Source organism: Chiloscyllium punctatum, chromosome 8 (assembly GCF_047496795.1).
Source record: "Chiloscyllium punctatum isolate Juve2018m chromosome 8, sChiPun1.3, whole genome shotgun sequence".
NCBI lineage: Eukaryota > Metazoa > Chordata > Chondrichthyes > Orectolobiformes > Hemiscylliidae > Chiloscyllium > Chiloscyllium punctatum.
The window spans coordinates 94,977,338-94,992,931 of record NC_092746.1 but is presented as its reverse complement, the minus strand read 5'-3'; the positions used below and the strand labels follow the sequence as shown (position 1 = coordinate 94,992,931).

At 36.8% G+C, this 15,594-nt stretch overlaps 1 protein-coding gene across 6 annotated transcripts in view; it reads left to right on the top strand.

Annotated features, from left to right (window-relative positions):
* Positions 1-15,594, top strand: part of pard3aa (par-3 family cell polarity regulator alpha, a) — an 871,753-nt gene that overhangs the window by 758,524 nt on the left and 97,635 nt on the right. For 4 of the 6 annotated variants that reach the window (XM_072576113.1, XM_072576114.1, XM_072576112.1 and 1 more), the window contains one exon: positions 11,198-11,458. The exons of the other annotated variants lie outside the window; for them this stretch is intronic. In XM_072576113.1, the coding sequence (XP_072432214.1) occupies positions 11,198-11,458 (261 nt within the window). The remainder of the gene's footprint in view (positions 1-11,197; positions 11,459-15,594) is intronic. 6 annotated transcript variants of the gene reach the window in all.

Sequence of the window (15,594 nt, the reverse complement as noted above, 5' to 3'; positions counted from 1 at the left end):
GACCTAATGAATTGATCTTTCAGTCATCCAAATGTTCAGGATTCAGCTAGTTGTGTTAATACTACCACATATTGGTCAACAGTCTCTTTCTCTTTCTGTCTGTCTCTCTCTCTCTCTCTCACTCTCTCTGTCTCTCTCTCTGTCTCTCCCTCTCCCCCATTGACCTCTGATAGTGAATATATTCGGTTCATCAGAAACTCCATTGCTGTGTGGTTTCATGCACGTTTTCAGAGCTTTCAAGATCTCCCCTGTTTGTGTTCTCCACTTCTAAGTGTGAGGAGCTTGTAGCACTCTTTCCCAGGACTTGAAACACACTTGTTACTCTTCAATGCTCGAGCTTCTTATTCAATTCTGTAGCTATTTCAAAATTGCAGACTGAATTTTACTTTTTTTTTGTATAACGACTGAATCTCTTCCAGCTCTGAAATTTCACTCAATCTCAGCTCCACATGTATGACATTGGGTTTCGCATAACATGTTTAATGACTACTCAGTCTAAAGTAAAATCAAATTTGAACAGATGTAGAGGTAGCATGACTGTAGCAAACCAGCCAGAACACTGTACAAATCCATTTCTCCAAATCGTGCAAATGCAGTTCAGAAAGTTTCGTACTTCAGATCAATGGAGGTTATATAGTCTGGATTCCCGCTTTGTTTATTTAAAGCTGAACATTAATAATTAAAAGCCAAATCCAGTAAATCAGTGGAGTAGTGGTTAAGCTACTTACCTTGGGCCTTTTATGCCTGTGATTCACAACCCCTTTGGTAGTTTTCACCATAAGCTCTCAAGATATGAATAAGGCCACCTTTTACGATGCTGTTCTCTGTGAAGATTAAGGTTGTGCAGCTATTGCTGTCCCTGGAAATGCTCGTGTCAAGCTCTGTTTTGAACAATTAATGTTCTCTGAAAAAAATTGCCTTATTTTGTCGCAAGTATTTTCAATTTGATGTTGTTCACGGCTGTAAAACATTTCCCTTAACCCATCCCTTCCTTTTCCTCCTCCATCTCAATGCACAATGTTTCTGGTTTTAGATTATTTTGGTGTCCAAGTCCAGTCACCTATCACAAACATTCACCTTTCCATGTTATCTCATGTTCTCAGAGACTCTACAGGACCTCTGAGGGATTAAGAAACGTTTTCTTGTGAATAATTTTATCAAATCTTAAAAATATCACAGCGCTGCCACAATAAATTAATGAATAATTAATTAATTAATATTAATTAATGCAGTAGTTATTTGGTGGTCAAAAATATCCAACAAATGAGAATAATGATTAACCCTTGTGTTTTTCGTGGTAATGGTGGCGATAGGCCCATACTTTTCAGTACCAGTGGCTCCATAATAGAGTCATAAAGTCATGCAGCATGGAAATGAATCCTTCGGTCCAATGCATCCATGCTGACCAGATATCCTAATCTGACTTAGTTCTGTTTGCCAGCATTTGGTCCATATCGCTGTAAAACCTTCCTATTCATATATCCACCTGATGGCTTTTAAATGTTATAATTGTACCCACTTCATTCTCTGTCAGTTCATTCCATACACATCACCACCTTCTGCATGAAAACAATTACTGTTCAGGTCCTTTTTAAATATGTACACTCTCATCTTAAACTTATGCTCTCTCACTTAGGATTCTCCCACCCTAGAAAAAGACCTTGGTTACTCACTCTATCCATGTCCCTCATGATTTTTTTAAAAATCTCTAAATTGTTACCCCTGAGCCTCTGAAGCACCAGGAAAAGGAGTCCCAACCTATTCAGCCTTTCCATATAGTTCAAACTCTCCATTCCTGGCAACATCCTTGTAAATCTTTCCTGCATTCTCTCAAATTTAAGAAAAGAATTGCATGCAGTATTCTAAAAGTGGCCTCGCCAATGTCTCGTCCAGCCAAAACATGATATTGTTCAAGTAATTGAGCAAACAAGACTCTAGTTTACTACTGCTTCTGAAGCGGGTCCTCTCCCAACAACGTAATCACATTTAAATGCACTATTTATTGAATTGCTTTAAAATATGATTTGGTTGAATCAAAATGGTTGGAAGCTTGGAATCTAATTTAGTTACTAGACGTCTTTATGCCTAATATTGGAATCCTTAACATTCAGAAGGCTTGATAATCAGAAGTCATGTTTTACTGAGGTATTATTTATTGGGATAAAGTAATATTCAGTAAAACAATAGAGTTATAAAAGGTAGCTTGCGATTGTATGTATTTTATAAAATGTTTAAATTATTATTGCATTTGCTGCACATGAGATTCATTAAGTTGATTATGCATCAACTGTAATTCTCTGTACTATACTGTTTGTTATTCTCTGAAGCCCCACTGGGTCCTAAAGTGAGGAAATTATGAAAGACTCTCATTAAAATAGTTCTTATCAAATCTCAGAAATGTCTCAGTGCAACAATGGAAATAGAAGCATCCCATCAAGGTCATTGTGAAGGAAGCTTAGATAACAGGGACCATCAAAAGATTACATGCAAACTGGGCTGAGATAAAGGAAGGCTGCCGCAGGCTCATTGCAACCTTAAGCTTCTGTAGTCTTGAAAGCATTGTGAAAATTTCTCTTCTACATTATTACCCCCACCATGTATATTTCTTTGCCCATTTGGCATTTTTCAAAGGTTACTTTAGTCTCCTATTGGTGTTAGTTTTTGCTTCAGGTGAAGCTCTGGGATAGCTTGATTGACTGTTGTTGCAATTAAGTGAATTGAACCTGAATGCTGTTCGGGGGCAAGTGGAGCAGAATTGATGTGTTATAACCTATATTGGATGCTAGTAGCTACTGGCATTGTACGTCAAATCTTTGCAGCAAGTTAGGAAGGGATTGCAGGTCAAAAGCTGTTCCTCTTCCTACTCCCAAGCATCGAAAAGGATGTTTGTACAATTTTTGTCAGCTCTGTGAAGGGTACATTCAACCAGGCATTCAACCATCCTTTGGAGATGCCGGTGTTGGACTGGGGTGTACAAAGTTAAAAATCACACAACACCAGGTTTAATTGGAAGCACACTAGCTTTCGGAGCGACGCTCCTTCATCAGGTGATTGTGGAGGGCTCGACCGTAACACCGAATTTATAGCAAAAATTTACAGTGTGATGTAACTGAAATTATACATTGAAAAATTGATTGTCTGTTAAGCCTTTCATCTGTTAGAATACAGAGATAGTTTCACTTCTTTCATGAAAGAAGATTCAATAATGAATTCAGCTTGATTGAGGACCAAATAATTCCCCCTGACAAGGATGAAGAAACAAACTGTCTTACTGTCTCACAGTTGAAAAAACATTCAAGTTATTGAATTCTGACGTATCTTCTTTTGTCAACTTTTCTATGTGAGGTGGGAGAGTTAGAATTCTTAAGTAACCTCCTACTGTCAATTTGCTTTGTTTATAAGTTCTGAGTTCAAAGGGGCAACCTACTTGCAGTTGAACTTCTGCTGGTTTCTTTCTTGTGCATTTTTAAAATATATGTGGAGCAGTATTTTAGTACCATGACCAGAAATTGATATGGTAGCCATTGGTGTTAACATATGTATCACATTGAAATTGTATGTTGGATTAGACATGTTATAATTATACATATTGCTTTGCAAAAGGGCTTGGTTGTGGAGATAATTCTGTTCTTTGTTTAGTAAACTTCTGACAGAGATTTTAATAATAAGAATATTGTTGCTGATATTAATTCATTTCTATTCAATAATTATTATTCAACCTCAAATTCAAACATGGAATTAGTTACAATACTTGGTAATTGCCACAAGAAAGGAAGAGAAAACCAAACATTTCTGGATTAAATCTGTTAAACTATGTGTGATTCATTAGTCGGCTTTCCAAATAATAGCGATGTTGATCCTGCCTTTATCTCTCACACACACTGCTCTGTTTCCAAATGAAATTAATTGCTTCAAATAGCTAAAAAAAAGTTTCAATATTAGTTGGACTTAATATTTTGAAAACTGAGCAGACTATATTGGTGGGTGGAAGAGCTATAGATTAGATTCGATTCCCTACAGTGTGTAAACAGGCACTTTGACCCAACAAGTACACACCGATCTTCCGACCACCCAGACCCATTCCCCTATCCTATATTTCCCCCTGACTAATATAACTAAGGTAAAAACAATGACTGCAGATGCTGGAAACCAGATTCTGGATTAGTGGTGCTGGAAGAGCACAGCAGTTCAGGCACCATCCAAGGAGCTTCGAAATCGACGTTTCGGGCAAAAGCCCTTCATCGGGAATCAACACTATGGGCAGTTTCACAAGGCCACTTCACCTGACCTGCACATCTTTGGAATGTGGGAGGAAACTGGACCACTGGGAGGAAACCCATGGGGAGAATGTGCAAACTCCACTCAGACAGTCGTCTGAGGTGGGAATTGAACCAGGGTCCCTGGCACTGTGAAGCAACAGGGCTATCCACTGAGCCACCCTCAAATTAGTTGTATTCAAATCTAATGCAAGTAACATTAATTTCTGAAATGCAAAAAGCAACAAGCAAATTGTGAGGCAACCTGCTTTCATGAGTTCAATATAATTTGGAAGAGATGGTATTGGTTGTGAATAATGGAATTAGTGGGAAGTATTTTCAGGGTATAGCTCAGAACTGACGAATGTAGTGATTTTTTTTTGAGGAAACTGGCAATTTGCATCCAAGAGGCAACATTTTCTAAATTAAGTGTTGAATCCTTAGATAGCTATGCAAAAAAAATGTCAAACATATGTTGGAAACATTTAACCAGTCAAGTGTTATCTTGGAAAAAACAGACTAGATGTTTGGGATTAGATCTCCCATTTAGTTCTGATCAAAAGATTCTCAATCAGCAACACATTTTCTGTTCTCTCTATGCATGCTATCTAATGTAACGTGTGTTTCCCTAATATTTTCGACTTTGTTTTAGTTTTTGTGGGTTTTTGGTATTGTCAAGAAGTTAAATATTAAGTTAACAAAACCAATTTATATGGGTAAGGGATACTTGAGGCAAAATTTATCAAATAAAAATGTAAGACATTAATTATTGTGGTTTGGAAGAGAAAGATATTGTTATAACTGGAGAAAAAGCGATTTCTTTTGTCAAGCTGCCAAAGCTGCTATAGACTTAAGAAAAAACAGTAAAAGTGTTGATTGATTCTAAAGCTCAAGATTCCAAATAGCAATTTATCTGAATGCCATCTTAAAGCTGAGGTGAAAGAAAATATTGCTGAAATCATTTAAGAATGGTTCTAATGCACTATAATTTTATAGAGTTAGAGCAGAATAGACATTCTCTACTGACAAAGTGTTCATGGTGAAGAGAAATTTTCAATGTATTTTTAAGTTTATAGGAGAACAAAAATTCTAAAAATAAATGATGAAATAATATTGCTACTCAATATCCAAAGAAATTCCAAAATCTCCATTGGTAAACTATGCAAGAGTGCTCTGTATTCTAACACAAAGCATGAAACTCTCAATTAGTCAAACACTCCACTGTTTGTAAAATTTGGCTTTTCAATTGTGCAGCCTCATTCCCTTAATATTAAGTTTTAGATCGCATATCTCTTTCCCTCTCAATGTCATTCAATGTAGCTGATTTTGCATTAAAATAAATATTCTACTATCCACTTTCTGACTCAGACATAGTACCACTGATTAATAATTTCTCACTGAAAAGAAATTTTATGTAAGGTCAAAGTAGTGAATTGAAAATGATAATTAAAGATTGAGGTAGTTAACTGGCTGTCCCAAATATTGGTTGCATTTGAACCTCAATAATCCTCAGTTTGAAAATGTGACTGCAGAAGCATGAGAACGATGTTGCACTAAGGCAGCAACAGACTGAGTATTCGTCCAATCTGCTAATGGTTAAAGCATGATAGGAAGTTTTGCCTAGAAGATAAGACATCATGTTCCTGAAAGCGTGCCATGCATGAAAAAATGCAATTGCCTCTGAAGAAATGGTCTTAAGGACTGAAACTACTTGCAAGAAAGTTAAATCTAAAAGCGCGGACTTTCTGTTAGGTGAATCATGCCAGCTACTCGCTGTACTTAGTTACCCAAGACTTTCCATGGGTTTTAGCACTTAATCATGCTGTTGTGAAAGCCATTTCAGTACAGCACAGTCTATGGGGAATTTAGGACTGTGCAATCAGCAAGCAAAAACATATGTCCTGGACCAATCACACCTCAGAACTTATTAATCAGTGATAACATATCTGAGTCAGAAAGTTGATAGTAAAATATTTATTTCAATGCAAAATCAGCTACATTGAATGACATTGAGAGAGAAAGAGATATGCGATCCAAAACTTAATACTGAGCTAATGAGGCTACACAGTTGAAAAGTCAAATTTTACAATCAGTGGAGTTGTTTGACTAATTGAGATTTATCATTGCATTAAGAAAGCATCTTGCATTGGAACAGATTCTGCTGTGGCTTATTTAATGGATATCTTTCACATAAATAAAGCAATATATCCTTTAATATATTTCAATGCTGATTCCCTTGCTGAGATACTAGTCTGGTAAAATTTCTGGAGGAACAAAACAACTCAAACATTCCATGGTTAACTACATGAGTGTATTTCCCAAAAATTATTACCCAATTTTAATCCTAGTAGCAGTGAATTTCAATAGCCTTACTGAAATTTTACTGCAAATTGCATGCCAATGTGATCAATGTAAATAATTCCAAAGTGTGTGGAAAGTGAAATAACTTAATTTGGAAGAAAAGACAATGGAGAAATTCATTTTCACCATCTGGGAGTCTATGGTGGAACCACAGGAACTTTTGCAATTCTGAAAAAATGCAACGTAAACGAACTTCATTTTTAAAAAATTTATGCTGGGATATAGTTTCTAAATCAGTTTGTTTGACAGTTCAACTACTATAAATTGATTCATTGCAAGGAAATAAATTTGAATGTTCATGATAATGTTTTGCAAAAATAGATATTTATGCAGTGCCCTGTAGCCTCAGCCAATGAGAGAGAAAGAAACAGCAAATCACGGCAACATCGAAGTTTCCTCCTTCACAACGAATCCAGATTTATATCTGATATATGTGTTTCTTCATTGTCCCTGAGTCAATATCCTGGAATTCCCTACCTAGCACCATTGTAAGACACCATCATCAAATGGTCAGGGCAAAGAGTTGACTGCAGCCTCCTCAAGACAATTGCTTACGAGGAACAAAGGTAACCTTGCTGTGTCAACCAATTTGTGAAGACAAATAAAGCAAATGTATTTAACTCAAGGATCTAAGTTCGGAGGTAAAGCTGATATCTATTTGGTAAATTATTAGCTGTTTATTGTTAAATAAATATCCAGGAACATTACACCTATAAATGGAATAAATTAATGTTCATGTTGTTGGAATCCAGTTCCACACCCAACAGATGGGGTCATATAAGGGCAATAATTTTTATTGAGTTCTTTAGAGGATGCACTACATGATGAGCCCTTCTGTGTGTTCAGGTGATTAATCAAAACCATTTTACTATTCGTCTGGGCAGGCTAATAATCTTCACTGTAGAGAATAGGAAATAACATTTTGTTGAATTCAACAGTCTCTAGTCACTTTTGAATCTGGTTAAAATTGAAAGTGAAGTTAGATTGTCTGTTGGAGGATCAGTGGTTGTTGGCACATTCCAATCAATGTACGTTTATGACTTCACAATGAACGGCACCAGATAGCAAGACATCATCAGAAGCAGGCGGAAAAAGATTTAAAAGATTGGGAGAAATGAAATTCATTCATTTTATAAAAGAAACAGTTTTTAACTTTGCGCACAAAGGCAGTGGGACATGCATGGATAGCTTGTCATCTGATTTTGGGTGTGCATGTTTGTTTATAAGACTTAGGAGAAAGCGAGGATTGCAGGTGCTGGAGATCAGAGTCAAAGATTGGCTGCTGGAGAAGCACAACCGGTCAGGCAGCATCCGAGGAGCAGGAGAGTCGATGTTTTGGGAATTCCTGATGAAGGGCTTATGCCCAAAACATCAACTCTCCTGCTTCTCGAATGCTGCCTGACTGGCTGTGCTTTTCCAGCACCACAATCTTCAACTGTTTATAGGCCTTGGTCAATAAAGTGACTATATGTGTTAGCAAATGAGAATTGCAGTATCTAAATACCATCATTTTTAATTATGCAGTGTGTGCAACATTTCCAAAATTTGGAGAATGGTATTAAGTGAGAAATGAACTGTAGCTTTTGTATTTCTCGCAGTTAGGTTTTATAGTTGAATAGATACAAGAAATTTCTACACCTTGGCAAGTGGTCATCTGCAACCCATTGACCCAGCTATAACCTTGCTTAGTAGTAAGATAGGAGAGGGGTCTTGGTGGGACCGACCTAGATTTTAATTAAAATGTGTCAACATTGTCCAATCCTCTGGGACAGATTCAGAAATTGAACAGAGTGACTTTTGTTAGCTACTTTTCTTCAGGGTGTCATAGCCCATATGGCAGTGTTGAAAGGATTCTTTTCATATTACTTTCAGCAACAGCGATTTGGTGTAGCAATCACTGTGAAAGTAAACTGCTAATGATTAGCAACACTGCAACAGTAATACAGTGCAGTTACTCTCAAAATATACGCCATCTTTTTTAATTAGGTGAGTAGCGGTCTGTATTGCCTGACAGAAATTAACATCTTAAATGGGTATACCGATAAAGAAAATGCTGAAATTATTACATTTGCAAATCGTATTTAAAAGAGAGCACAAAAGTCAATCAGAAAAAGTTAGCATATTCCTCATCAAATAAGTCAAAGGTTCTTTACTTAAATTAACTGATTATTGTTAAATAAATATCCACAAACATTACATCAAAAAAGAAATAAATTCATGTTCATGTTGTTAGAATCCAGCTCCACACTCAACAGATGGGGTCATATAAGGACAATAATTTTTATTGAGTTTTTTTAAGGATGTACTACAGGACTAGCCCTGTAACCTATGTTTGCTCTTTTCAGATGCTGACATCACTCACTTCTAGAATTTTGGACTTTTCTTGTGCGTTTTTAGCATTTGCAAGTTTCTTTGCTGTTTATTATATGACTTTGAAACTATTGTAACCAACTTAATGTTTAAATATGAAGTCTGTTCTCCTGTAATGTGTGTGCATTCCCATGCAGAATGCACCATGCAGGTACTTTGTGACCCCCAGAGGTCATATCAAAAGTAAAATTGGGTATTGCCTTGCACTGAGCCCCATCTGGAACTACTAAAGATCAGCTGGCCTGTAAAGGGTCAAGCTCCAGGAAACCCCCATCAGTGTCCTTAGAAAGTTCCCTAAGAGATCATAATATTATTATTCTAAAGTCTGTGTTTTCATCCCCAGTGCCAAATATTATTTGAAATATAACCACCCAGCCCAGCAATTTACAAAACCAAATACCCTAAGTTCTGGTTCAGATTCTTTTAGCCACCGGAGAATTATCCATTAATATTGCTGTTTAAATGAAGGACTTCAATTTGGAAAACATAGACAGCTGATTGTGCATTAGAAAACAACAGTAGTGCATACAGATGTGAAATCTTAGTGCCTTAAAGATCTAAAAACCTGATATAATTTGCCAAATTGCTTACCACATCAGATTTGTTCAACTAATGAACCAGAAGTGAGTATCTGATGTTGCGGCCTTTATAAGACGTCATGCTTCAGCTAGGGAAGTGGGCTGGTTGTGGATGTTCACTGCTTCATGTCTGCCACCATTTGATGTGCCAATTCACAATGTGCAAAGACTGCAGAAAACATCAAGGTTTCCATTGGGATAAATCCTCTTGCCAAGCCACTTCACCTGTGAAAACTGACAAAGTATACTCATGTCATTGGCAGATTTGTTTTTTTTTGTGTGATCTTAGCAGCTGAACCCTTAAACTGATCTTATGGGGACTGTTCAAGCTGTGCCATTATGCTGAATCTTTAGAATATTTGTGATGTTAATTTTACTGAAGAGTCCAAAAGCACTACATTATTCATCAAAGGGAAAGTTCCGAGGTTTTTTTTTCAGGTAATAACGCATTAATTGTACAACATGATGTTTAAAAGCATGATCAACATTCTATTGCAGGCCTAACCTTGACAGGCATTTGTGATTCCTTTTGCATATGGAGTAATTCAATTAGCCGACTCAATAAAATTGTTTGATTAGAAATTCAAATAATTTAGATTGTCCAATAATGTGTAAATGTGAAAAATGGAATGAAAAGAAGGTAGTTTAAATTCTTTTTCTTCGGATTACCTGCAGTGGGCCTGATAAGAATAGAATTTTTAAAATATAATTGCACAGCCAGAAGTTAGAAAGGTAATAATAGTTTGACTGACGAATGCAAGGTAATCTTTTTTGGACCATGGGTGTTCAAAGCATTGATAAATTATCCTTTGGAATAACAGCATTTGCATGCCCTTTCAGGATTGACATTGATACTAAAGGTGTTATTTTTAACCACTAGAAGATCTCCCATGGCCCTGCTCATGATTAGCCTGGAGAGTAGTGCAGGATTGTGTTGATTAGCTACTAATAATGCCTGGCCCTATGAGAAGGTGATCTAAATAGCCAACTCCAAGTGACTGCAGCAACTTAGAAATTCCTGAAATTAATCTGTCTACAAGTCAGAATGACGTGTTAAAAGATCGTTTTGCATCCGTGACATAGTGCAACCTCTGGAATATGAAGGGTATAAATTTACAAATGACTACTTGCGCATAGTATTGGAGCCAACATTTCCTATCTATCATTGTTTTTAAAAAATATATAAACATCCCTCAGTTGCACTGCATCATCAGCTTTCACCTCCAAACATGCACATTTTGATTTTTCACAGCTTCTAACTTGCGCGATGACGGTATGTTGTCATTGGTAAATGTATTATGCTGGTGCGAAAAGCACCCACACCAGGTTGGTGATTTTTATTTTTCATGTGAAGAAGGTGTCTGGCATCGGGAAGTATTTCTGTCTGGCCAAGGAACAGAGAAAGCCTCTCTCAGATTATAACCGCGTTCCATTTATGTTGAGACTGGAGTTTGGACCGGATCCTCCAAATTAAAATAAGGAATTCTACTGTCAGTTAACCTCAACATTATCTGTGACTAATTTTTAAAAAAATATTGAGCTCTTGACACTTTGAGCATGGTGCTTCAGTCTAACTTACATTTGTGGAGACCTCTTTGTCACAAGATGACTTGATGTTCATGAATTTTACAGAATTCAGGCAAAACACCGTGAAATTCGGGAGCGGCAGGCCCGGGAACGAGACTATGCAGATCCACAAGATTTGAATAGAGCCTATGGATCTGACGATGACCCAACATATGCTGGCATGAGTTGGTGTGAATCTTTAAACAGCGGGCACAACCTGATTTTAAATACTAGACCGCAGAGTGCAAGAGAAGAAGCACACCCAATGGAAGCGGTGTATGCTCAAGTGAATAAATCAAGAAATGGAAATATTCCATCTGTGGAAAGGTAATCTGATGCATTTTACACTTGCAGTTTAATCTGAAAGCCTTCTTGCAGCATGTGCTTGCTTTCTGAAAGGCTCATCATCTAGGAAAAGAAAATTCTGTCAGAAGATTGATCCAGAATTTAAACCCGCCATGTCAGAGCTAAAGTTGAAGATTTTGCATGGAACGTGTACACTGGTCGTACTTTTCCATAGTCCTTTCTTTAACACAAAATATTTCACTAACTTCTACTTTCGTGCACATCAAAGTCAAAGCTTAATTAACAGTCTTATAAGATAGCAAGTTGGAAAACAGCATTTTTAGCGATGTATCACTCAAATCTTACCCTCAGCCTGTTCATTGTTACAGTTTGGCAATTTTTAAAATTGTATCTAATTTTATCCACTCCTCCTTCCTAAGTATTGATTTACTCCAGTGTTAGGGTTCCTACTGCAGCCCAAATCAAATGCCATTGTTTATTTGGCTTTAGAAGGGAGGTATGTCATAGCCAATGCCTTTGAGTGTTAGGATGGGCGCAAATATATTTTTGGTTACACCACTACCACATATATAGCGTAAAAAGTGTGGCCGCGCTTGGAATATTGTTCAGGATTTACCAGGATGTTGCCTGGTCTAGAGGGAAGGTCTTATGAAGAAAGGCTGAGAGACTTGGGTCTGTTCTCTTTGGAAAAATGAAGGCTAAGAGGGAATTTGATAGAGACATTCAAGATGATTAGAGGATTAGATAGGGTAGACAGTGAGAGTCTTTTCCCTAGGTTGATGCTGTCAGTTTGTATGAGGGGGCATAGCTACAAATTGAGGGGAGATAGATTTAAGACAGATGTCAGAGGTAGGTTCTTACTCAGAGAGTGGTAAGGGTTTGGAATGCCCTGCCTGCAAATCTAGTTAACTCAGCAACAGTAGGGAGATTTAAACAATCCTGGGATAAGCACATGAATGATGATGGGATAGAGTAGGAGGATGGGCTTAGATTAGTTCACAGGTCGGTGCAACATTGAGGGCCGAAGGGCCTGTTCTACACTGTATTGTTCTATCTTCTATGTTTTAAACTGCATTGAACAGCAGCAAGTTGGAAGTATATATTTCTCCAGTGTGAACTCAGTTGCAGTTAGCCACCAGGTACCTTAAATGGGAGGAAATCAAACTCATTACAGAAGAAACAGTTCTCTTTTTCATTTATAATACACCTGCCCATCTGAAATGCTTGGATTTATTCAAATTTAGATAATTTTCAAGCAGTAAAGCTTTCAACTAATATGAATGTCCTTAAGTCAGTGCTCATTTCTGCATTTTGTGGAATCTTGATTGTGATTATCTAGATCTCACTGTGACAAACTAATACATAAATCTTACCTAGAAATCAAAATTTAGAATTCATAACAGAAATACATGGCCATGAGAATAATTAGCCAAAGCTGAGGATGTTGTGGTCAAATTGTAAAGGGCTCTGTAATTCGTGTACTGGAGTTGGTGTGGAAAAGAGGCTCTAGGCATGGGCCAAGGAATTGAATTCTAATCAAACAAGTGTCAGAATGTGTTTTGACACTTAAATGAAGAGTAACTCCTGGGAGTCTAGGTTGAAACTAGAAAAATATATTTTGGGTCGCATCAAAAAGTGATTTACATATAGCAATCAGAAAGATAGAAAGGTATCGGAGGGAAAAGCTCTTACGTTATTTCAGAAATTATTAAATGCCACAAGTGGACCATAGAAGATATTTCACTGGTCGAAATCAAATAGATCAAATGGTGTATCTCCTTCCTAAACATCTTATACCGTCTTAATGCAATAGTACGGATCTCACATGCTGCAATATCGTATCTGATTCAAAAGAAAGGGCAAAAAGCTTTATGTTTGACACAACTCTCTCAGCTTTTAATGGCTATTGTGATGCGCCCAAATGCAAGTTAAGCTACTAATCATAAGTTTGCAGAAATGCATGTATTTTATTGATATTGTAACATAATTACAGGGCTGTTTTCTGTTGGATGCAATTTCATATTACACCTAGAAACTGTAGTTGATCTAACGTAAGATCATGTTTTATTGTATATGGGTGATTTTATGATGCTTTTTTTAACTTAATGCGATAGTAATTTCTTCAAGTGATACATACTATAGTAAGCAGAAGTGAGTTTTTAAGTTTGGCAGTTAACTTTCTAATTGAAGTTGGAAGCTTTCCCTCTCATCACCCTGTTAAGTATGTATGCCTGACTCTATTTGGAAATTATATGAGATTCTAAGGTAGAGCCATTAGTTTGCAATGCTAATGACTCTTCCCTTTTCGAAAAGGAAAATAATCTTTGAAGTGCTCTTGCTTTTGTCTGTGATTAGAGAGGAAGAATGCACAGGAGATGGTAACAAGGAAGTCCACTTCCTATCCAAGGTCATGAGACAGGATGTAGGTGTGGATCCACCCAGGAATGGAAGGCTATAAGTGCTATTGATGTCAGCATCTTGTAAACAATCTTTGCTCAGCTTTACTGTAGCTAGGAAAGGTGGTCACAAGACTAGCAGTTTTTTACATGGGGCACGAATTTTGCAGTGTTTTCAATATGCAACTTGCAGTTAATCCATTGTTTTGATCCAGAAATTGCAAGTGCAGTAAGACCATGTGTCAAGGCAAAGTGAATTTTGTCTGAATGATAATAAAACCTCCACAAGGAGGTTGCATCAGCCAGATCTGATAAATCTAAAATGTATAAGACTTACTTTTGGACAATTCTACAAGTTTGGCCACTCTGCCTTTCTGTTATTAATATAGATCAAGAGCCTGACAGGAAGAATTCACGAATTTTGCAGATGTTTAAGTGTACTTTACTGCACTGCATAAATGCCAACACTAACACACGTTTCTGTTATCTATATGTAATATCTTGACAACATTATATTTGTTACTTGAAGTCACTTTGAACAACAAAACTATAACCTCAATTTCTGGAATGGGTGATCAATTTTTTTTAACCCTTTTATGTTTTGTTCCCTCTAGCCTCCCAGCAATTGACTTAGCAGACACAAGTCTATATCATATTAACTATTCAGTGACCTCTGTAACCTAATCTTTCAAAATTGGATTGCCAATTAATTGAAGTACTGCCATTGTATTTGGCAAAGTGTAGGGGGTTGTGGTGTAGGGCACATCTTTAATTAACAAGAAAAGGACATAACTGTGAATTGAAGGCAACAATTGTGGCATAACCTAAATAACTGAACCAAGGGGCCTGAGAATTCTGTGGAACTGCAGCTACTCAGATCATCCAAAATGGTCTTGTCTTGTTCTATCCAGTCCCATGTCCTCTGGTTTTTGAATGTTTTAAAATCTTATTTGCTACTGTGCTTTCCATTTTATGTCGCACAACCCTTTCTCTAGAAGCAAAGTTGAAGCATGATATATTTTGACTTACTGAACATTTTTATCAATGTTTATCACAAAAAAAGAGTTTTGAAGTGATCCTAAACAGTTGATAAAATATTTGTCTGATTTTGAATTGCATTGTTATTTTTGAAATTTAAAAGTAATGTTTATACATGTTCAAACCATGCAGTATGAGCTGATATTGTGTGACATTTCCGTGCCTTGGAACAGTGTTGCACAGTAGTATACCTCTGAAATGAGTCTCTGTAAACAGTGCTAACAGTTGGATTAGTTCCAATGTCATTTTCCTTTCATGCCCCATCTGTTTTTTGGTAGAAGTCAGCTCTGATAAAGCCAGGGCTTTTTTTCCATTAAAAGGTCATTTCAAACCCTTCACTTGAAAATGACATTTATGATAATAGCTGGTAGTGAAGTTCCATGGGGTTTCAAGACGTGTTAAAAGTGCACAGCATTTCTGTGTCAGACTTATTCTGTATATACTGTGTGTTGGGATGGAGTACGGAATGCAAAACATTTTAATTTAAAACTGTTGTGCAGCAAGCAGTTCTTTTGGAAAAGTTTGTCTCTTTGTCTTCTTTCGGCAATCTTTAATAACTGAGGACACACTACATGAAGTATATTGTACCTAGCTTTAATAACTAGGTTTTGACTATTTTATCCAGGTGGAGTTGTTTAATGTGCTTCAGCCTACTCTGTTAAGCAAAAGAACATGAAGTTTCAATTTAAATCAGAGAAAGCACAATGTGCACTTGTCTTTTTT